Source organism: Pristiophorus japonicus, chromosome 12 (assembly GCF_044704955.1).
Source record: "Pristiophorus japonicus isolate sPriJap1 chromosome 12, sPriJap1.hap1, whole genome shotgun sequence".
Taxonomy (NCBI): domain Eukaryota; kingdom Metazoa; phylum Chordata; class Chondrichthyes; family Pristiophoridae; genus Pristiophorus; species Pristiophorus japonicus.
In genome coordinates, this window is record NC_091988.1 from 156,877,719 (window position 1) to 156,896,604 (window position 18,886).

General features: G+C 42.4%; 1 protein-coding gene across 1 annotated transcript in view; it reads right to left on the reverse strand.

The window, feature by feature from the left end:
- Positions 1-8,075: 8,075 nt before the first annotated feature.
- Positions 8,076-18,886, reverse strand: part of LOC139277513 (protein-glutamine gamma-glutamyltransferase 2-like) — a 46,871-nt gene continuing 36,060 nt past the window's right edge. The window contains exons 10-13 of the mRNA XM_070896058.1: positions 16,864-17,133; positions 15,148-15,308; positions 12,383-12,519; positions 8,076-10,336 (exon numbers count right to left, since the gene is read on the reverse strand). Of these exons, the coding sequence (XP_070752159.1) occupies positions 10,186-10,336; positions 12,383-12,519; positions 15,148-15,308; positions 16,864-17,133 (719 nt within the window). The 3' untranslated portion in view covers positions 8,076-10,185. The remainder of the gene's footprint in view (positions 10,337-12,382; positions 12,520-15,147; positions 15,309-16,863; positions 17,134-18,886) is intronic.

Consider the following 18,886-nt stretch of genomic DNA (forward strand, 5'->3'; position numbering starts at 1 on the left):
GTTGCTCCTAGGGTGTCAATGAGATATATGGATGTAAATGAGTAATTCTATAATCTGATGATAGAGATTTTAATATGTTAATTGTTTAAATGGTACAAAGCCTACTGATGCATAGGAGCCCCAGGGCTCATTCCCCAATCTTTCTCTGTGGTTCGCCACTGTGAATGGAGAAAGCCTTTAATTTAATAGTAATGATCCTGCCCCTGAGCCAGAAGGTGCAAGATTAGAACTCCGCTCCAGACAGTCACGGCGAGTAGAGACTCTGGCTCTGAATTCTGGGTTGACATCCAGCGAAATATTCACATCCAGTGGGCAATGGTGAGAGTGAGGGTGTGTTCCCTTGGCCTCCCCGCACCCCCCACCTCTCATCGCATGGGTTGTGGGATCCAATAAAATCCTCCTGTCATATAGGACTAACCACCCTATCAGCTGATGGTTTCTGCCTTGAAAGGAACATTATATTTGCAGCCTACCAGACTGTTAATTAGCTTGCAAATCCTTCCACTACTTTACACTATTCTCTGAGGGGAAAGTGTGAAGATAGAAAATAACAATCACAGCAAATGCAATTTATGTAATTAAAAGTGCTTCCATGTCTATCATTGTCCCTGTTCTATCATATATTCACTGGGTTGATCAAGGGTTCTGTCAGATCAAAATATCAAGTATCCTGGGATGATGATGTGGATTGCATGCTCTGTCAGAGACTTGTTAGAAGGGGCACAGCTAATGATTGGTTGCAGTCCTTTGATGGAGGATTCTAGTATGGGTTTACAAATGGCTGAGGAAGCCCAAATCAGCAGAACAACTAGGTTGGTTTGTCTCCATGGCTGTGATTTGCCATGTTACGAAGTGAACATCCACTTTCAAGGTTTAAGGTACAGTGGGTGATTGTTTGGCGAGAAGTATCTGATACGTCCTTACTATACAGTATAAATGCACACGAGGCCCATGCTTGAGAGAAGGTCAGTCTGTGACCTGTCCTTTATTGCTTAGCACTCAAGTGATGAAAGTGGGTGGAGCTTCCCCTTTTATACCTGAAGGTCCAAGTTAGGAGTGTCTCCCACAAGTTCACCACCTAGTGGTCATTGTTCTCACAGTGTACAACTTAGGTCAGATTATACATGGGTTACAATGCTGGTTGAATACATGACAGTATCTGTTGTAGCTTGAATGCTGAGAGATATTGAGCCAGATTTTGCTCTCTAAATAACAGTGAGGATAATGGCGCTTGCCATTATTTATATGCAAATACTGCAGAAACTTCAGGTGAGGATCAGATGCACGATTACACTCAAATATCCAAACGTTTCTGACTGAGTTGCACTGCTAGCTTCGCGAAAGTGGCATCTTGCTGTCTGGCTCACCATTGAATGACATGAAGTTAGATGCAAACTAAACTCATCACAGAAAGTCAAGTCCTGTTCAGTCTAATTGCACTTTTAGTGACGTGATAAGTGTTAATTACTACCCGTCAACCTCCACGGCATTGAAAATTAACTATTATGTGTAGAGACTCATTCCTTCAGGTTTTAATTGTTGAAAATGTTTAAAATGTAGTTTAAAAAAAATGAATTTTCCTGTCTCTTTTTCTTTCAATCCAAGCTTTCTTTTCCTCTGTTTATTTCGCTTTCTACTTGATTTGGCATTGAATTCACCCACTCTAATTTACATTGCCTTCTCAGCCCTTACACTGTTAATTTCATAATCCATCAGTCGGATTAGTTGAGATTGCTTGCCCTGTTCACTCAGGTCCTAGATGGCCTGTTTCTCTCACTGCAATGTTACCAGCTCGCACTTTCAGGAACTTGCCACGGAAAAGAAATGTAAAAACATTAATGTGCAAGGGCAAGCCGAGCTGTTGCAGACACCGTTAGATGCAAATTACAACCCATAATGACATTGTTGCATCGTTGGAAATGCAGCAGAAAACGGAATGCCCCCAGACACACTTCGAAAACTGCTGCTGGGACACAAGGTGAACAAACAGAAGAAGCAATAGAAATACCATACTAATAAGTCAACTAATACAGAATTCTGATACAAGGGATTATTGCTGTTGCATTGAGCATTTAATTTTTCCATAAAAATCATAAAATAGTGGCTCTGCTAATTGTTGCTGCTCAGATTTGCTTGCCTTCAATAAACTCCTTTTATTGGAGATTGACAAGAAGTAAGGAATGCAATGCTTCCTGGCACTCAACGGCCAGCTGTCTGCGAGGCTTCAGCTTTTACTTTGGTGAGCAGGCCAGGAGAAATCGGGGTCTGAAGAATGTAGTGATGTTCGACAGGTTCAGGCATTTTAGAATGTTTCTGAAAAATCTTGCTTCGCTTCAAACGCATCAATTTATTCTAATTGCATCTAATACTAGCACCCCAATAATCCCTATATAAAAGCAACAAAATGGCAACTTTTGACAGTTCCAATGCACCCCCGGGAGAAGGGCCTTCGTGGGCGGAGATTTATGCTATTTGCCCAACTCTTGCCCAGCAAATGTCCTTAAAACTCTTACACCTGGTCGTAAGAGTTTTAAAAGATAGAAAAATTAAATATTATCACTAATTTTTATTTTAAAAACCCTGTCCATTATGGTAAGTTTATTTTTAACTCTATTAAAACATTTTCAAAAACATAATATTTTCCTAAAACATTTAATTTAATTCAATTTTAATTAATTTTAAATATGTGATTTTTAAAATCTATAGTGTTGTGCTTCTGTGTTTTTGAGGGTATTCCCATTGATAGTAATGGGAGCTTGTACAAATGGAACTCACCACTATTATCAATGAGAATAGTCCTTATTCATTGGTGGTCCAGGCCCGCGTGATCCCAGGTTGCGCTTACGTTCCTGGGATGTGTGGGCCTCTGCGCTGGGCTCCACATGTAGGCCTCGTACCGGAAGTGTTCGGTCCTCCGGGACCACCAAGTACTTTCGGAAAAAATATTTTGATTGGAGACATCTGCCCGCGAGAAGCCTCCGACCGCAATTTTTGGCCCAAGGTCTTCTGTTATTATGGGCTGTGAAATGTCGGTTTTAGAAGATAAAGATCTATTTCTGGAGCACTTGTAAAAAAGTGGAAATCATGTAAACATTCAAGACTCTCGGAAAGCACTGAACTTATGCCACATTTCTTCTTCAAGTCCCTCTTTATACATGAAAGCTAAAGTTTAAAGCCAGCAAACCATTAGGTGAATGATCAGCAATTATCTTATTGAATGGTGGTGCAGGCTCGAAGGGCCGAATGGCCTACTCCTGCACCTATTTTCTATGTTTCTATGTTATGCACATTAGGCACAGAAAATGCAATCATAGGAGCTTTAAAAAAAATTTAATGCAAAGCATTCTAATCTCATAAAGATGCATTAAAAGAGACCGAAAATTCATTTAAATGTCATTAAAGAAATGTTTTTAAACACAGAGAGAAAAGTGCCATAAAACACCAGCAATATGAATTTGGGTGCTGGTACACATTTGTGCGAGTTGCACGTTTGCATGGGACTATGTTAATGAGCAGCAGAAGGTTTTGTCGCAGAATCGGCGTAAAAGATCGAGGAAATTCGGGCGCAGCATGAACAAATTTCCTCCATCTTTTGTACCACAAATTGTCATTACTCCGTGATTACACTGTTTTATTGATGCAAGTTTGCAGGAAACTCTGGGCCATCATATAATTCTGAACAACAACACATTCTCCAAATTCTGTCCAGTGCATTAGGCTATGCTCATATGTCAGAGAAAACAAAATGAGAAAACTGAGCAAACTGTTCTAGCTCACTTTCAATACTAAAAATCCTTCAATTCTAGTGTACAAATTCTAGATTCTACCACCCAATCTTTGGCACACACTCAATAATCCAAGGGAACCTGAATATCACAATGACCAAACAGCAAAAAGTAAGTTTAGCACAGCAGTAACTGGATCAGCAATGACATCAATTTAAAGCAAGACAGAACAGCCACTGGACCAACATAACGACAGAGCAATACAGGACTATGAGGATGTCACCCATACATTTCACTGCTCTATATACAGCCAGACAAATCATTACTTGCCTACTTTAAAACTTGTAGAGAAAATTATCCCATGGATGCATTAGTTAATATACTAAAATGTTGTGATACACATCTCAATGTTTTCTTCATCACATAACAAATTATAATTATATATTATAAATTATTGGAACGGGATTCCTGGTGAAATTCTAAGGTTTCAAGTGAATTAAAATCATCATCATAGGCTGTCCCTCAGAATCGAGGAAGACTTGCTTCCACTCTTAACATGAGTTCTTGGGTGACTGAACAGTCCAATATGAGAGCCACAGTCCCTGTCACAGGTGGGACAGATAGTCGTTGAGGGAAGGGGTGGGTGGGACTGTTTGCCGCCCGCCCTTTCCACTGCCTGCGCTTGGTTTCTGCATGCTCTCGGCGACGAGACTCGAGGTACTCAGCGTCCTCCCGGATGCTCTTCTTCCACTTAGGGCGGTCTTTGGTCAGGGACTCCCAGGTGTCAGTGGGGATGTTGCACTTTATCAGGGAGGCTTTGAGGGTGTCCTTGTAACGTTTCCACTGCCCATCTTTGGCTCATTTGTCGTGAAGGAGTTCCGAGTAGAGCGCTTGCTTTGGGAGTCTTGTGTCTGGCATGCGAACTATGTGGCCTGCCCAACGGAGTTCATCATGTGTGGTCAGTGCTTCAATGCTGGGGATGTTGGCCTGTGGATGGGAGGTCTATACGGATCCCCAAGATAAGTTTGGTGCCCTGTATTCCATACACTTGGGATTAAACTAAACTTAAAAAAACAAAAACATTATATGATGCTAAAAGCCATGTAATTTTAAAAATTTGACATTCCACAAATATCAAATTAGATTTTCAGGGTCAAAAGGCTGTTCAGCAGTAATTATAAAAAGAAAGAAAGACTTGCATTTATGGAGCGCATGGACCACCAGACGTCTCAAAGCGGTTTACAGCCAATGAAATACTTTTGGAGTGTAATCACTGTTGTAATGATTCATCACAATTATGATTCAATACTCCATTACACCTCATTCAACAACGTTTAACTATTTGGGGGCTTTTAAGACCGATATTACAGGGTAAAAGTTTTCATCAATTCAATGATTTCTCAAAGATTGTTGGCTCTGGGGAGTTCAACAGTGTACCCTATGGAGAAGCGTAGAATCACTGACAGCAACGTCTGGATTACTGCATTTATGTGCACATGCACTATCTCAGTTTAGGAGAAGTAATGATGGCGAATGCTGACAAATTCGCTCCCATTAGTACTGCAAAATCTGAGCCGACATACTGATCTGCTGACTGGCTAATGTGGCACAAGTCACCTGATGTTGCCTGAAAGGATCCAGATGCAAAGACATTTAAGGCAGTGGTGAACCACTGGTACAGACAATCCAATTCTCCTGGAGAAAGCAGGCTGCAGGTCTTCAGTCAGTAGCTGATATATTTCTGGTGGAGGCTAGCCTTTTGAGAAGTCTAAGACCTTCTTTATCTGTCGACCCTAATGACAGAGGCCTGTTCTGATGCTTAATTCTTAGACCTAGAAATTTGGGTCGTTTGCGCCTCCTGTTAGCACCCAAAAGGGGCATGGCGCTGCTAATGACTCACGCTAAATTCCGCGGGAGTTTAGCGGCGGCGGTAACTCATGGTGCCCCGCTCCACTGCGCCAGCGATACCGATATCGTCAGCGTGCACAGTGCCCTGTTTTCACCATGGTGCAAAAATTGAGGAGTGTCCCCTGAAGCTCTGCTGGTTGATGCCAGCGACAGCTTCAGGGGATGTGAACTGGCCACTCGCAGGGTGCTACTTAAAAGGGAGGTGCTGGCCATGTTAAAAAAAATATGACGACTTTCTTCAGCGCCCCATTGGCACCACAATCACGGGGTCCGTGCCGCGCTCATTCAGCCCAGAACTCTGTTGAGTGCAATGCTGTTGGCACGGCATCCCTGCTCCTCCATGGAGGCCCATTTCTTATCTGCAGAGTTTGCAGATTGGCCCCCCCTTTTAATGAAGGGAAGAGCCCCTCCTAACCTAGCAGCACTACACGGCCCAGTGCTTGGTGCTGTATCCCGCTCCCGACCTGTCCATCGTTGTACTGCCCCAGAAAGGATGTGGAGCATGTTATTTTGTGCTCCACATCCTTTCTGGGGTGATAAACTGATTTTTTGGAGCAGGGCGGGACTTCCAATAAAGGCGCAATGGAATTTCACTCCTAAGACATTCTAATCTGTTGTCCTGTATGTCGTCATCCTCCTTCTCTTCTTGATAACACAATTCCCATATGGAAATCACTGTCTATAGTGCTAAGCATCACTTTGACCAAAGCTGAGTAAACGTAGCAGTAAAAATCCTGCTCAAAGTACTTTAAAGAATTCTACGGAGACAAAGAAAAACCAATTTTCAGTATCAGTACACAAAATGGCCTCTCCAAGCTGCTTTCATCTTAAGAACACCTGCTAAAGTCTCCATTGCCACATTTCTAGTGGTTATCATTATTTGGGTGGGATAAGGGCAGAAATGGCTGAAAAAGGTTTGGAGGAGCTGGCCACGCCTCCTTGACTCCGTGAGCATGGGACGGGAGATTCTTCTGGTGGGTTTTAAAAGGAACAGGCGGTTTCCTGGGTGGAGAATTCTGATGCCGTTTTTTGGGGTAAATTTGATACTGCAGCCTTAAAGTATCCATTCTACTCTGGTTACTACCAAAAAATGGGTGGTAACTCCGGAGAAACAAGCACTGCTCTTTGCTAACCTGCTGCTCCCTCAACCTGTTGCTGCAACCTTCAGCCTGACCTTGCTTTTCAAAGGCTGCACTCTAATTTCCATGCACCCCAACACACTACTCCCGTTATACACGGTAGATTATTTATGGACAAAGCTATTTGGACTAGAAAATGCTTTGATTGGCTATATATGAACACATGACCTGATTTCTGATTGGTCCCCTTGGAAGATAAACCACACCCAGAAGTTTCTCTGGAATGTGTAATTGGAACTGCACAGCCAAGTTCTGAATGACTTTGCAAACTATAATTCGAGCCATTCTGACTTCAGACCCCAGAGCGGATAGAACTCCCCAACTCCAGCCCAGGTTCATACCACCCCCAGCCCAAGTTCCTTAACACCCGCAGCCTAAGTTCATGCCCCCCAGCCCAGTTCCTTACATGCCCAGCCGAAGTTCATCCCTCACCCCTGCCATCCCCAGCCCAAGTTCATGCCTCCCCAGCCCAAGTGCCTTACCCTCCCGAACCCAAGTTCCTTACCACCCCCACCCCCCAGCCCAAGTTCCTGACCCCATCCCAGCCCGAATTCCTGAACATACCCCACCCCTCTCCACCATAGATTGGCCATTGTTAACATGTTTATTGGGTATGAAGTGAATAGTGACACAGTCATTAATGTAATGAAAGAAAGATCAGGGTGAGACGTGAATAAAACTGGATCAAATATTCTTCAATATATCCTACGAAAGACAATCATAGCTAGGACCTATAGTGACATCCTCTATCTGGAGAAAGTGAGCTGAGTTAAAGGAAAAATTGTTCAAAATGTTTCTTATCTCCATTCACCTCCTCCAGATAAAAAGGAGGTATGCATGGGTCCTCAAGCCTTTGGTTTCAAACAAAGCAGTGGGAAGTTAATCCAGGTCTATATTGACAGCATGCCCCAAGAATTGCTGCAGAAATCACTATTAAATCTCCTCAGAATCACAAACTCATCATTTCCACCTGGAGCAGCTGATCCTGGCAACAGATGCACCTTATATTTCTCGGTCTAACGCACCCAGAGTGCAATGTGACTGTAAAAGCAGGAAACCCGGAGATGCAGCACCATTGGCCTTTGTTATAATATATGTAAATGACCTCTCTTGGAATTCAGTAAATGGAACACAGAAAGAGTCAAAAAGTTCAGGGGAATTTGGGGGAATCGTTTTTGGGTGGAAAACTAGTGTAAATGTTTTGCTGCCAAAAAAGATAACTTGCCCCAATTAGACCCTGAAATTACATGAAAACAGCGTGGAAATTCTAAGCTTGTAATAAGAAGCAAACAGTGACACAGAATTTATTGCCATACCATTTTATTGGTGGGATGCAGAGTCAGCATAATATCCAGAAATTACAAAATTTGTTCCCAAAGCTGCAATATATTTCAGTTACATTCTTATTACCCTTTACCAATTTTATCATCTCATGCAAAATGACAAACGCTTTCACATTATGGCCGCCATATTGGGCAAGTCGGTAGTGCTACCGTTGCCGGTGCTCGCCCCAAGTACTTTAATTTCCAGGAGCGTGGCGTCAATCAGCATACAAAGCTGAATTGACACAAGCTCAGGGATTTTGGATGTCACTGCTCCTTTTATCGCACTCTCCAAACCACGCCCGTGCGTGCAGCCATTGACAGCATGTCAAACCAGGAGAAAAAGCTATAAACTTACCCATAAACATTCTGTACCATGCTGCTCTTATGTAAATTACACCCAAATAACTGACTTCAATTGCCTTTCAGTGTATTGCAAACATTTGAGCTGGCTTTTTCTTAGTTGTTGTTTAATTAAATTAATTTTCTGGATCTTCTCATCAAGATCCAGTTTATACCAAGAAAATGCTGATGAACCCGCTAAACAATGAAATATTAAGATTTAAAGAGGGCTTTTTGTGTTCTTATTGAAAATCTTAATTTCTCATCTAGCCCCATATCTCATAAAGGTGGGAAATAGCAATGTGTATTGTCTGGGGAATTGGGAGGAAGCGGGGCGAGTTCTCCATTGTGGGGGGGTTGTAACTGTTTATAAGGTGACTGCGCGAGAAGGCCACACTGACCCTTTAGACTTGCCCTTCGGCCTCCTGTTGCTGTTACCACTGGAAAGAGTGCATTGCATGGGAGCTTCTGTGCTGCACTTCTTCATTCATAGGCGCATCCAAGTTTGTTGATGATACAAAGCTAGGTGGGAATGTAAGTTGTGAGATGGATGCAAAGAGGCATCAAGGAGATATAGACAGGCTAATGAATGGGCAAGATCATGGCAAATGGAATATAATGTGGAGAAATGTGAAGCAGAGTATTTTTTAATTGGTGAGAGATTGGGAAATGTTGGGGCTCAGAGGGACCTGGGTGTCCCTGTACATGAATCATTGAAAGTTAACATGCAGGCACAGCAAGCAATTAAGAAAGCAAATGGTATGTTGTCCATGATTAAAAGAGGATATTAGTTTAAGAGCAAAGATGTCACTGCAATTATATTGGGCCCTGGTGAGACCACACCTGGAGTATTGTGTACAGCTTTGGTCTCCTTACCAGTAGGATATACTTGTCACAGAGGGAGTGTAACGGAGGTTCACTAGACTGATTCCCAGGTTGGGAGGATTGTCCTATGAAGAGAGATTGAGTAGACCAGGCCTATATTCTCTCGAGATGAGAAGAATGAGAGGTGATCTCATGGAAACATACAACATTTTTATAGGGCTTGACAGGTTAGATGCAGGGAGGATGTTTCCCCTGGCTGGGGTATCTAGAACCGGGGTCACAATCTCATAATAAAGGGTTGGTCATTTAGGACTGAGATGAGGAGAAATTTCCTTAATTAGAGGGTGGTGAATCTTTGGAATTCTCTGCCCCAGAGAGCTGTGGGGGCTCAGTTATTGAGTATGTTCAAGAAGAGACTGATATATTTTTGGATATTAAGCAAATCAAGGGATATGGGGAGCATGCAGGAAAGTGGAGTTGAGATAAAAAAATCAGCCATGATCTTGTTGAAGGTGCAAGGGCCAAATGGCCTACTCCTGCTCCTATTTCTTATGTTCTTATGCTCTTATGTTTAAATCATCAGGCAGCACCAAAATACCATTAACCTTGGGCCCACGGTGTCACCGTTTTGGGGCTTAATGAAAATGCTATGCCTATATTTATAAGTGAATTCAAACTTTGCAATAAAATCCTTACATAAACAGAGAGAACATTCACCAAAACAGCAGTGTTAAAGTTGACTATCAATTGTAATTAAAATAAAAAAGTATATTTAAGCATGCAAGCTGACTGCAGTGTCTGTCGTGATTATTTGTGAAAATTTAAGCAGTTAAAAGCATCGGTTAATGAATATCCATCATGGATTCATAAAATAAAGAAATTGGGGTTTTAAGATCTTTTTCTCAAGCTTCCCTTTTTCTCTATTTATCTTGATTTTACTGTGATGTTCAAGGATCCTTTTACATCTTGCAGTTTGTCGCAGTCAAAATCCACCAGTAGTTTCTTCAGCCCTGACTTATAAGGGACAAAGTCGCAATTCACTTTTGTTGCTTCGTTCGGTACTACATCTTTAAACCTAAGGGGAAAAAAAATGTAAGAGAAAAAAATCCTAACACACTGGTTATAAAATTGTAAATACAAGACTGAAGAAGAACAAACTATCCAGCAATAACCATCTACTATCATCTGCATTATGTGTTTGATTACTTAAAGGGAAAAGTGACTCTATTGATGAGAAACATTACCCACATTACGAACAACTCTCTGAGCTCACTTTTTTTCTCTCTTGACACTTTACAAATTCCTCCCAGGAACCCTATAGACATCCATGTGTTCTAAAAATCCAAGAATATTTATCTGTTCGATAGCCATTATCCACTCATTCTGTTATCTTCTCAAATAATGCCTATCGATACATGAAGGAAGACTACTTGCTTCTAAAACCATGGTGCCTGGTGCTTTTAGTCTCTGTGTTCATCACACCAAGTAGAGTCGGTGTACTCAGGAAGCAATAAATGCTTTGCTACAGAAATGGAATTTCATGAACTCACTTCTGGGGTGTTCTGTACAAAACATCTGCTGATAGGCTCCCTAAGATCAGCAACTGGAAATGATCCTACAGTCTAAAGCTTCATGTGATGGTTTGTGTTGCCACATTTTATCAAGTTCAAAACGGAACTGAAGCAGCGGAGATGAAGGGAAGAGATGGCAATTTCTGATGCTTTCGTTACAAATGAAGAAAATTCACTGAACACCTTCGCTCATGCTTTCATATCATAAGTCAAAGTAGTAAGTGAGAAAATGGACTTCTATTGAAAAGAAAACAATTTTTTGATCTCTAGTTTCATAAGATTCAGTTCAGCTGTCTCAAATCCAAATGGTAGAGTCCAACGCTGCTTTCATCAGGCGCGATGTTTTTTTCTCAACCCTCCCCAGTGCGACTATGCTCTTCTGAGGTTAAGGTGAGCTAAAACTGCATTTGTGGCTTTACAAATAGTTATAATCATCCATGCCACCTGACATCATTGTCCTTGTAGATGCTCTGTCCATTACAAAGGCAACTGGGATTTCCAGTGTGTTCAAGCCATTTTGCCAGACATCCGTGGCATGATGGTGAGAGTCTGGCTGAATGGTCAAGGGAATTTCTTATATATTTCATACAACTTAGTTGCCAGAAATTTCTCCAGTGCTTCCCCCCTCTACCTTCCACTCTGCTACCATAACTTTTATGTGTGATTAATATTTAATAATATTACAGCGCTTTGAATATTAGCAATTGTCTAATTGGTCATTGAGTAACACAACTTGGTCTATTCAGCAAATTTAAAAATTATAGCGCAATCATTCTCAGTGTTGCTGGGGATTCCCATCTTCAGGGCAGAGTTTAAATGGGGCAGGATTCCTGCTCACTCCACCATGTCTGCTCCAAACCCAACCCATTTTCCTGGGTCGGGCTTATTGCATCTGCATGACAGGCTCCCAATAGGATTCCTGCCGTCAAAGGGAAGCCCGCCAGTGGAACTGAAGAACCACCGGCGGAGTTGCAGTGGGGAAGCTGAGTGCAGCACCAGAAGGACCTTAAAGGGGCAGAAGCACCCAAAGACTGGAAGTAAGGCTCCCACTGAGGGCCCCGGCCAGGAACCAGAAAAGTGTGTGTGTTCCGACCGGGGGAGGGGAGGCTGCAGCAAGGCCCTCTCCTGGGGTCTACTTTTATCTTCCACATGGCAGCCCTGGGAAGTGGCAGCAAGTGGGATAGATAGGAGGAAATTCCTCCGGGAACCAGGGCCCAGGACCCTGCTGCTATTTGCATACAGTTTTCCAAAATTCGCAGCTGTGATCCCTCCCAAAATTGGGCAGCATCGCGGAAGAGAATGCCCCTCATTATTTCTTCTTAACAGGACATATTTTTAAGATCTCTTAAAGTAGTCCAGTTTTCTTCTAGTAGAATCTTCAACCTCCCTGATGCATCATCCTTAGCCCCAAAATTTGCTCTTTCAAAGTCTTGTGTATCTGTTTTGATAGCTTTAATTACATTATCAGACCTAATGGCACAATTATCAATAGCTCGAGATACATCTGCTTCTTGCCGTGCACTATATATTTTCAGAGTGTTTCTACTTACCTTATCTCCTTTCCACCTTCAATCAGACCTGCTCCCTCGAGAGTCATAACACAATTCTTCAGAGTTTCAGGAAAAGTGTTCAGGAAGCTGATTTCTACGAGCACATTTTTAAACTGCACAACGGGCTCATTCAGTACCTGATGAAGTAAATCAATTTTTAACATTGTAAATGATGCGCACTCCCTTTGGAACATCAAGATTAGTCATTAGTTTATTGATGCAGCTTGCCTATGACTCAAAATTTGGAACTAAACAGAAGTCTACATAAAACAACAAATAGAAGCGATGGACGCAATGTCACATTGAAATCACAGAAATCATAGAAATTTACAGCACTGAAGGAAGACATTTCACCCATCATGTCTGTGCCGGCCGACAAAGAGCTAATCCCACGTTCCAGCTCTTGATCTGTAGTCTTGTAGTTTACAGCACTTCAAGTGCATATCCAGGTACTTTTTAAATGTGGTGAGTGTTTCTGCCTCTACCACCCTTTCAGGCAGTGAATTCCAGACCCCACCATCCTCAGGGTGAAAACATTTCCCCTCAATTCTCCTCTAAACCTCTTACCAATTACTTTAAATTTCTGCCCCTTGTTGACCTCTCTGCTAAGGGAAATAGGTCCTTCCTATCCACGCTATCTAGGCCCCATATAATTTTATACACCGCAATAAAGTCTCCCCTCAGCCTTCTCTGTTCTAAAGAAAACTCCAGCCTATCCAATCTTTCCTCATAGCTAAAATTCTCCAGTCCAGGCAACATCCTCATAAATCTCCTCTGTACCCGCTCTAGTGCAATCACATCTTTCCTGTAATGTAGTGACCAGAACTGCATGAAGTACCTAGCTGTGGCCTAACTAATGTTTTATTCAGTTCAAGCATAACTTCGCTGCTCTTGTATTCTGTGCCTCAGCTAATAACGGCAAGTATCCCGAATGCCTTCGCTACCTTATCTTCCTGTCCTGCTACCTTCAGGGATCTGTGGACATGCACTCCAAGGTCCCTTTGTTCCTCTACACTTCTCAGTGTCCCACCATTTATTGTGTATTCCCCTGCCTGGTTAACACTGATTTGCCACGGTTATGCTCACCTGACCAGTTCATTGATATCTTCCTGCAGTCTACTGCTTTCTTCTTCATTACCAACCATACAACCAATTTTTGCATTGTCTACAAATGTTTTCATCATATATCAACTCTAAATCATTGATATATACCACAAAAAGCAAGGGAACTAGTACTGAGCCCTGTGGAACCCCACTGGAAATAGCCTTCCAGTCACAAAAATACTCATCGAACATTACACTTTGCTTCCTGTCTGAGTCAATTTTGGATCCAACTTGCCACTTTGCGTTGGATCCCATGGGCTTTTACATTTGTGACCAGTCTGCCATGTGGGACCTTATCAATAGCCTTGCTAAAATCCATATCGACTACATCAAATGTACTACCCTCATCGACTGTCCTCGTTACCTCCTCAAAAAAGTTACATCTAGTTAGTCAGACACGACGTGACCTTAACAAATCAATGCTGACTGTCCTTGATTAATCCGTGTCTTTCTAAATGATGATTTATGTTAGGGATTTTAATCAGATAATTTCCTTAGTACCAAAGGCCAAGCTGTAAAAGGGCGACAGGCAGTTGACAATTGGGAAAAAAATAATCGCCCCCACATTGGCCGCCCAAGGCCAGTAACACAATTTTCAGGCAACTAGTCTTTGGAGGCAGCTAAGTGTGCCACATGAGTTAGATGTCATGCCTTGCTTTACTTTGTAGCATTTTAACAATTAAATACGGTGACTGGGGTGCTAGAAAAGCAACTCCATCATTAATTTTAAATTGACTTGTCCACCAGCTGCAAACGACTTGTAGTTTGCAGCTGGAGACCTGGTCCCTACCTGAGCTCTGGAGGAAGTTTATATTCCAAGAGCCCCTGTTCATACCATTCCCCCTTTTACCAAATTTTTACTTTTCACAAAGAGTGATCAATGTATGAAATAGACTTCTAGGAAGAGTAGTGGAGATAAAACCCTGAAATCTTGTTACAAACAAAGTGAATGCTGAAATATAAGAACATGGGAACATTAGGAACAGGAGTAGGACAATCAGCAACTTGGGCCTGCTCCGCCATTCAATTAGATCAAAGCTGATCTGCACCTCAACTCCATTTACCCGCCTTTGCTCCACATCCTCTGATAACCTTAACCAACAAAATCTATCTATCTCAGTTTTGAAAGCTCTAAATGCTCCTAGCCTCCACAAGCTTTTGGGAGACAGAGTTCCATATTTTTATTACCCTATGTGAAAGTGCGCAAAATTCTCCATAACAAGGGAAAATTTAGGATCTTTCTGGGTAGATGAAGTAAAAATGAGCTAAATGGTCTTCCTAATCTGTAACTTTCTTGTGATCTTTATGCACGGAGCTTCCTTTTTATCCCTACCTCATGTGGTGGACTAAACTCACAACTTGATCAAGGTAATCAACATTTACATTTTCATAGCATTAGCTGCGTTAGTGATGTTCTCATACATTTTGTAGGAGAACATTTTAGGCCAGCCTCAAAAGTTGCACATTGCGAATTGAGTGTGATCTGATTTCTTGACCCTTGTACACCCATTTCTCACCAGTGCAACAAAGCCCACCAGTGTAAAATCTGCCCTAACGTAACGAGGAAGAGGGGAAAATAAAAGTATCAACAGAGGCGAGCACAATCAGTGTTAGCTTCCATGGTGGAAATTCAATGAGGTGGGACAATTCTTGATCATTACCTTAATTGTGAGGGGAGGGTTGATCAGAGTAATGTCTTTTATTGCAAATGCACTGTCTTTTGTTGATACGTCAGTTACAAGAGATATCAGCTTCATCAGGTTGTACATGTCAGGAAATCGGCCATATTCTTTGTAATCCACTTTCACAGGGATTATCTTTTCTGCAAAATATCAGGAAATGTAACAAGGAGGTTATAAAATTGATATGCATTTAATTCTAAGGGATCAAAATTGACCCTTTGTGCCGTGCCAGTTAGCACACGGGCGTGGCGGCCACATCACCCCGAGCCCCCACCGGTGAAATGTGATTTACGCCGCACCGCGGTTAGCGCACTGCCGCAGCGCATGCACAGCGATGACATCATCATGGTGCACGCCGACCCCTTAACGCCCCGCGCCAACACTTTGCGCCCTTCAGGGGAAATTGCCCCGCGGGACACGAGGTCGGCACGTGGCGATGCCATCGACCATTCTCGGTGCGGGAAGCTGTGATGGCTGTGGCGCCCGGCTGCCCTTAAAGGTGAAGTGTTAGCGCGGCAGCCAGGCCGCTGGCCCAGCCGACACCCTCACTGGTGGCCAAGTGGATTCCACCACAGAGGCTGCAGAGTTCGCAGTTGCCATTAAGATAAGGAGAGGGACGTTGTGAGGCATCAGTGTGACGTGGCACATCCATGTCACCTTGACATAATTAGCGATATGCTGACATCATGCGGATGCCCTGCGAGCACCGCATGAGTGCTCAGTTAACGCAAATACCCACGCCGGTGATGAAAAAACATAATCCGAATTATGCGCTGCAAACTCAGCGCGAGGTCAATTTGGCCCCTAAGTATCATATCGCACCCGAAGATATAGTGAGAAAAACATGGTTTCATATTTTATAAAATATGAAACTTCTAACCTCAACAGACATCAACCTAATCAGGTCTCCTTACAACACTGATGGAGATGAGGCCTCAGTGCAATGAGGAAGAATATTTTAGACAAACTATTATAAAGCTGCCTGCCCCTCAGGAAACAATTAGGTAGACTGTGTACCTCGATACCTAGGTAGGTCATGTGTTTCCCATCATGAGTATATCAAGAGCAGCTCAGATTTAACCAAGTCCCAACAGATTAGATACTGGAAGCTATTGTTAGTGATTTGCCAGATGAATACCTAATGTTCATACATCATTGCTTTAGCAGAGGTTATTATTTTAACACATTTATGCCTCTGTGAGAATAATAGATAAAAGGATGTCGTACGAAAGAAACGTCTTAAAGCATTTCACACAAATTACTTTTGAAGTACAATGGCTGCATGCTACGCAGGTCAGCATGGCAGTCAGTCTGCACATAGCAAGATCCCACCAGTGGCAATGAAATGGATAGCTAGTTACTGCGATTTGGTGGTGTTATTTGAAAGATGAATATTAACAAAGACAAAAGGAGAACTCCCTGTTCTTCTTTAAATAGAGCTATATGATCTTTGATATCCACCTGAGCAGGCAGACAAAAATTTCAATTTAATATTTCATCCAAAGGACAGCATCTCTGATAATGCAGCAATCCCTCCATACTGCACTGAATTGCTAAAACCCTAAAGTAAGACTTAAGCCCACTCCAGTTTGGCAAGAGTGTCGCCATTAATCCAAGCTGATAAGCACTAAAGTCTCCAGCAAGACCACTAACACTAATCTCTCGGTTCATATGACACAACAGCTCTTGTGTTACCTTCATTGGGGGCAATAGTGATCTCCTGTTTATGCTTCTTGACACAAGTGTTTTCTGATGGTCCATGGTATTTTCTTTTCTTTGCCCAAAAGCTGAGCTCGCAAACCTTTTTCTTTGAAGTTTTGTTGGAAACGACCAAGGTGATTGCAACAGATTTTCCATTGTAGATGGGTTTCTCAGCAGTCAACGTCAAACCTAGTGTCTTGACTGGTGGTGGAATATTTTGTATCCTGTTAGCCCTTTCAAAAACTTCTGTTTCTTGAATGGAGCCTTGGAGTCAAAAAACAAATGAGTGCTGTTGCATACAAGACAAACAAGTTTGCTGGCTTTAATTATTCAGTCCATCAATAAACTGTGTTTCTGACAGTTTCATGGTCAGTCCCATTGACAAACTACACAGGTGACTTAAAACTGTCTCCTTTGGTACATGGTCTGCACATGGATCACATCCTGATCACAGTTTACAACACAATTAATTGCCATACTGCTTATTCCTCTTTGTAAAAATAATTTAGTTAATATGCACCCACTGTAAAATCAACAAAGACTTTAAGAACACAAGTACATAAGAAATAGGAACAGGAGTAGGCCATACGGTCCCTCGAGCCTGCTCTGCCATTCAATAAGATCATGGTTGATCTGATCATGGACTCAGCTCCACTTCCCCGCACACTCCCCATAACCCCTTACCCCTTATCGTTTAAGAAACTGTCTATTTCTGTCTTAAATGTATTCAATGTCCCAGCTTCCACAGCTCTCAGGCAGTGAATTACACAGATTTACAACCCTTTGAGAGAAGAAATTCCTCCTCATCTCTGTTTTAAATGGTGGCCCCTTATTCTAAGATCATGCCCTCTAGTTCTAGTCTCCCCCATCAATGGAAACATCCTCTCTGCATCCACTTTGTCAAGCCCCCTCATAATCTTATACGTTTCGATATGATCACCTCTCATTCTTCTGAATTCCAATGAGTAGAGGCCCAATCTACTCAACCTTTCCTCATAAGTCAACCCCCTCATCTCCGGAATCAACCTAGTGAACCTTCACTGAACTGCCTCCAAAGCAAGTATATCTTTTCGTAAATATGGAAACCAAAACTGCACGCAGTATTCAGGTGTGGCCTCACCAATACCTTAAATAGCTGCAGCAAGACTTCTCTGCTTTTATACTCCATCTCCTTTGCAATAAAGGCCAAGATACCGTTGGCCTTCCTGATCACTTGCTGTACCTGCATACTATCCTTTTGTGTTTCATGCACAAGTACCCCCAGGTCCCGCTGTACTGCTGCACTTTGCATTTTTTCTCCATTTCAATAATAACTTGCTCTTTGATTTTTTTCTGCCAAAGTGAATGACCTCACACTTTCCAACATTATACTCCATATGCCAAATTTTTGCCCACTCACTTAGCCTGTCTATGTCCTTTTGCAGATTTTTTTATGTCCTCCCCACACATTACTTTGCCTCCCATCTTTGTATTGTCAGCAAATTAGGCTACGTTACACTCAGTCCCTTAGAAACATAGAAACATAGAAAATAGGTGCAGGAGTAGGCCATTCAGCCCTTCTAGCCTGCACCGCCATTCAATGAGTTCATGGCTGAACATGAAACTTCAGTACCCCCTTCCTGCTTTCTCGCCATAACCCTTGATCCCCCGAGTAGTAAGGACTTCATCTAACTCCCTTTTGAATATATTTAGTGAATTGGCCTCAACTACTTTCTGTGGTAGAGAATTCCACAGGTTCACCACTCTCTGGGTGAAGAAGTTTCTCCTCATCTCGGTCCTAAATGGCTTACCCCTTATCCTCAGACTGTGACCCCTGGTTCTGGACTTCCCCAACATTGGGAACATTCTTTCTGCATCTAACCTGTCTAAACCCGTCAGAATTTTAAACGTTTCTATGAGATCCCCTCTCATTCTTCTGAACTCCAGTGAATACAAGCCCAGTTGATCCAATCTTTCTTGATAGGTCAGTCCCGCCATCCCGGGAATCAGTCTGGTGAACCTTCGCTGCACTCCCTCA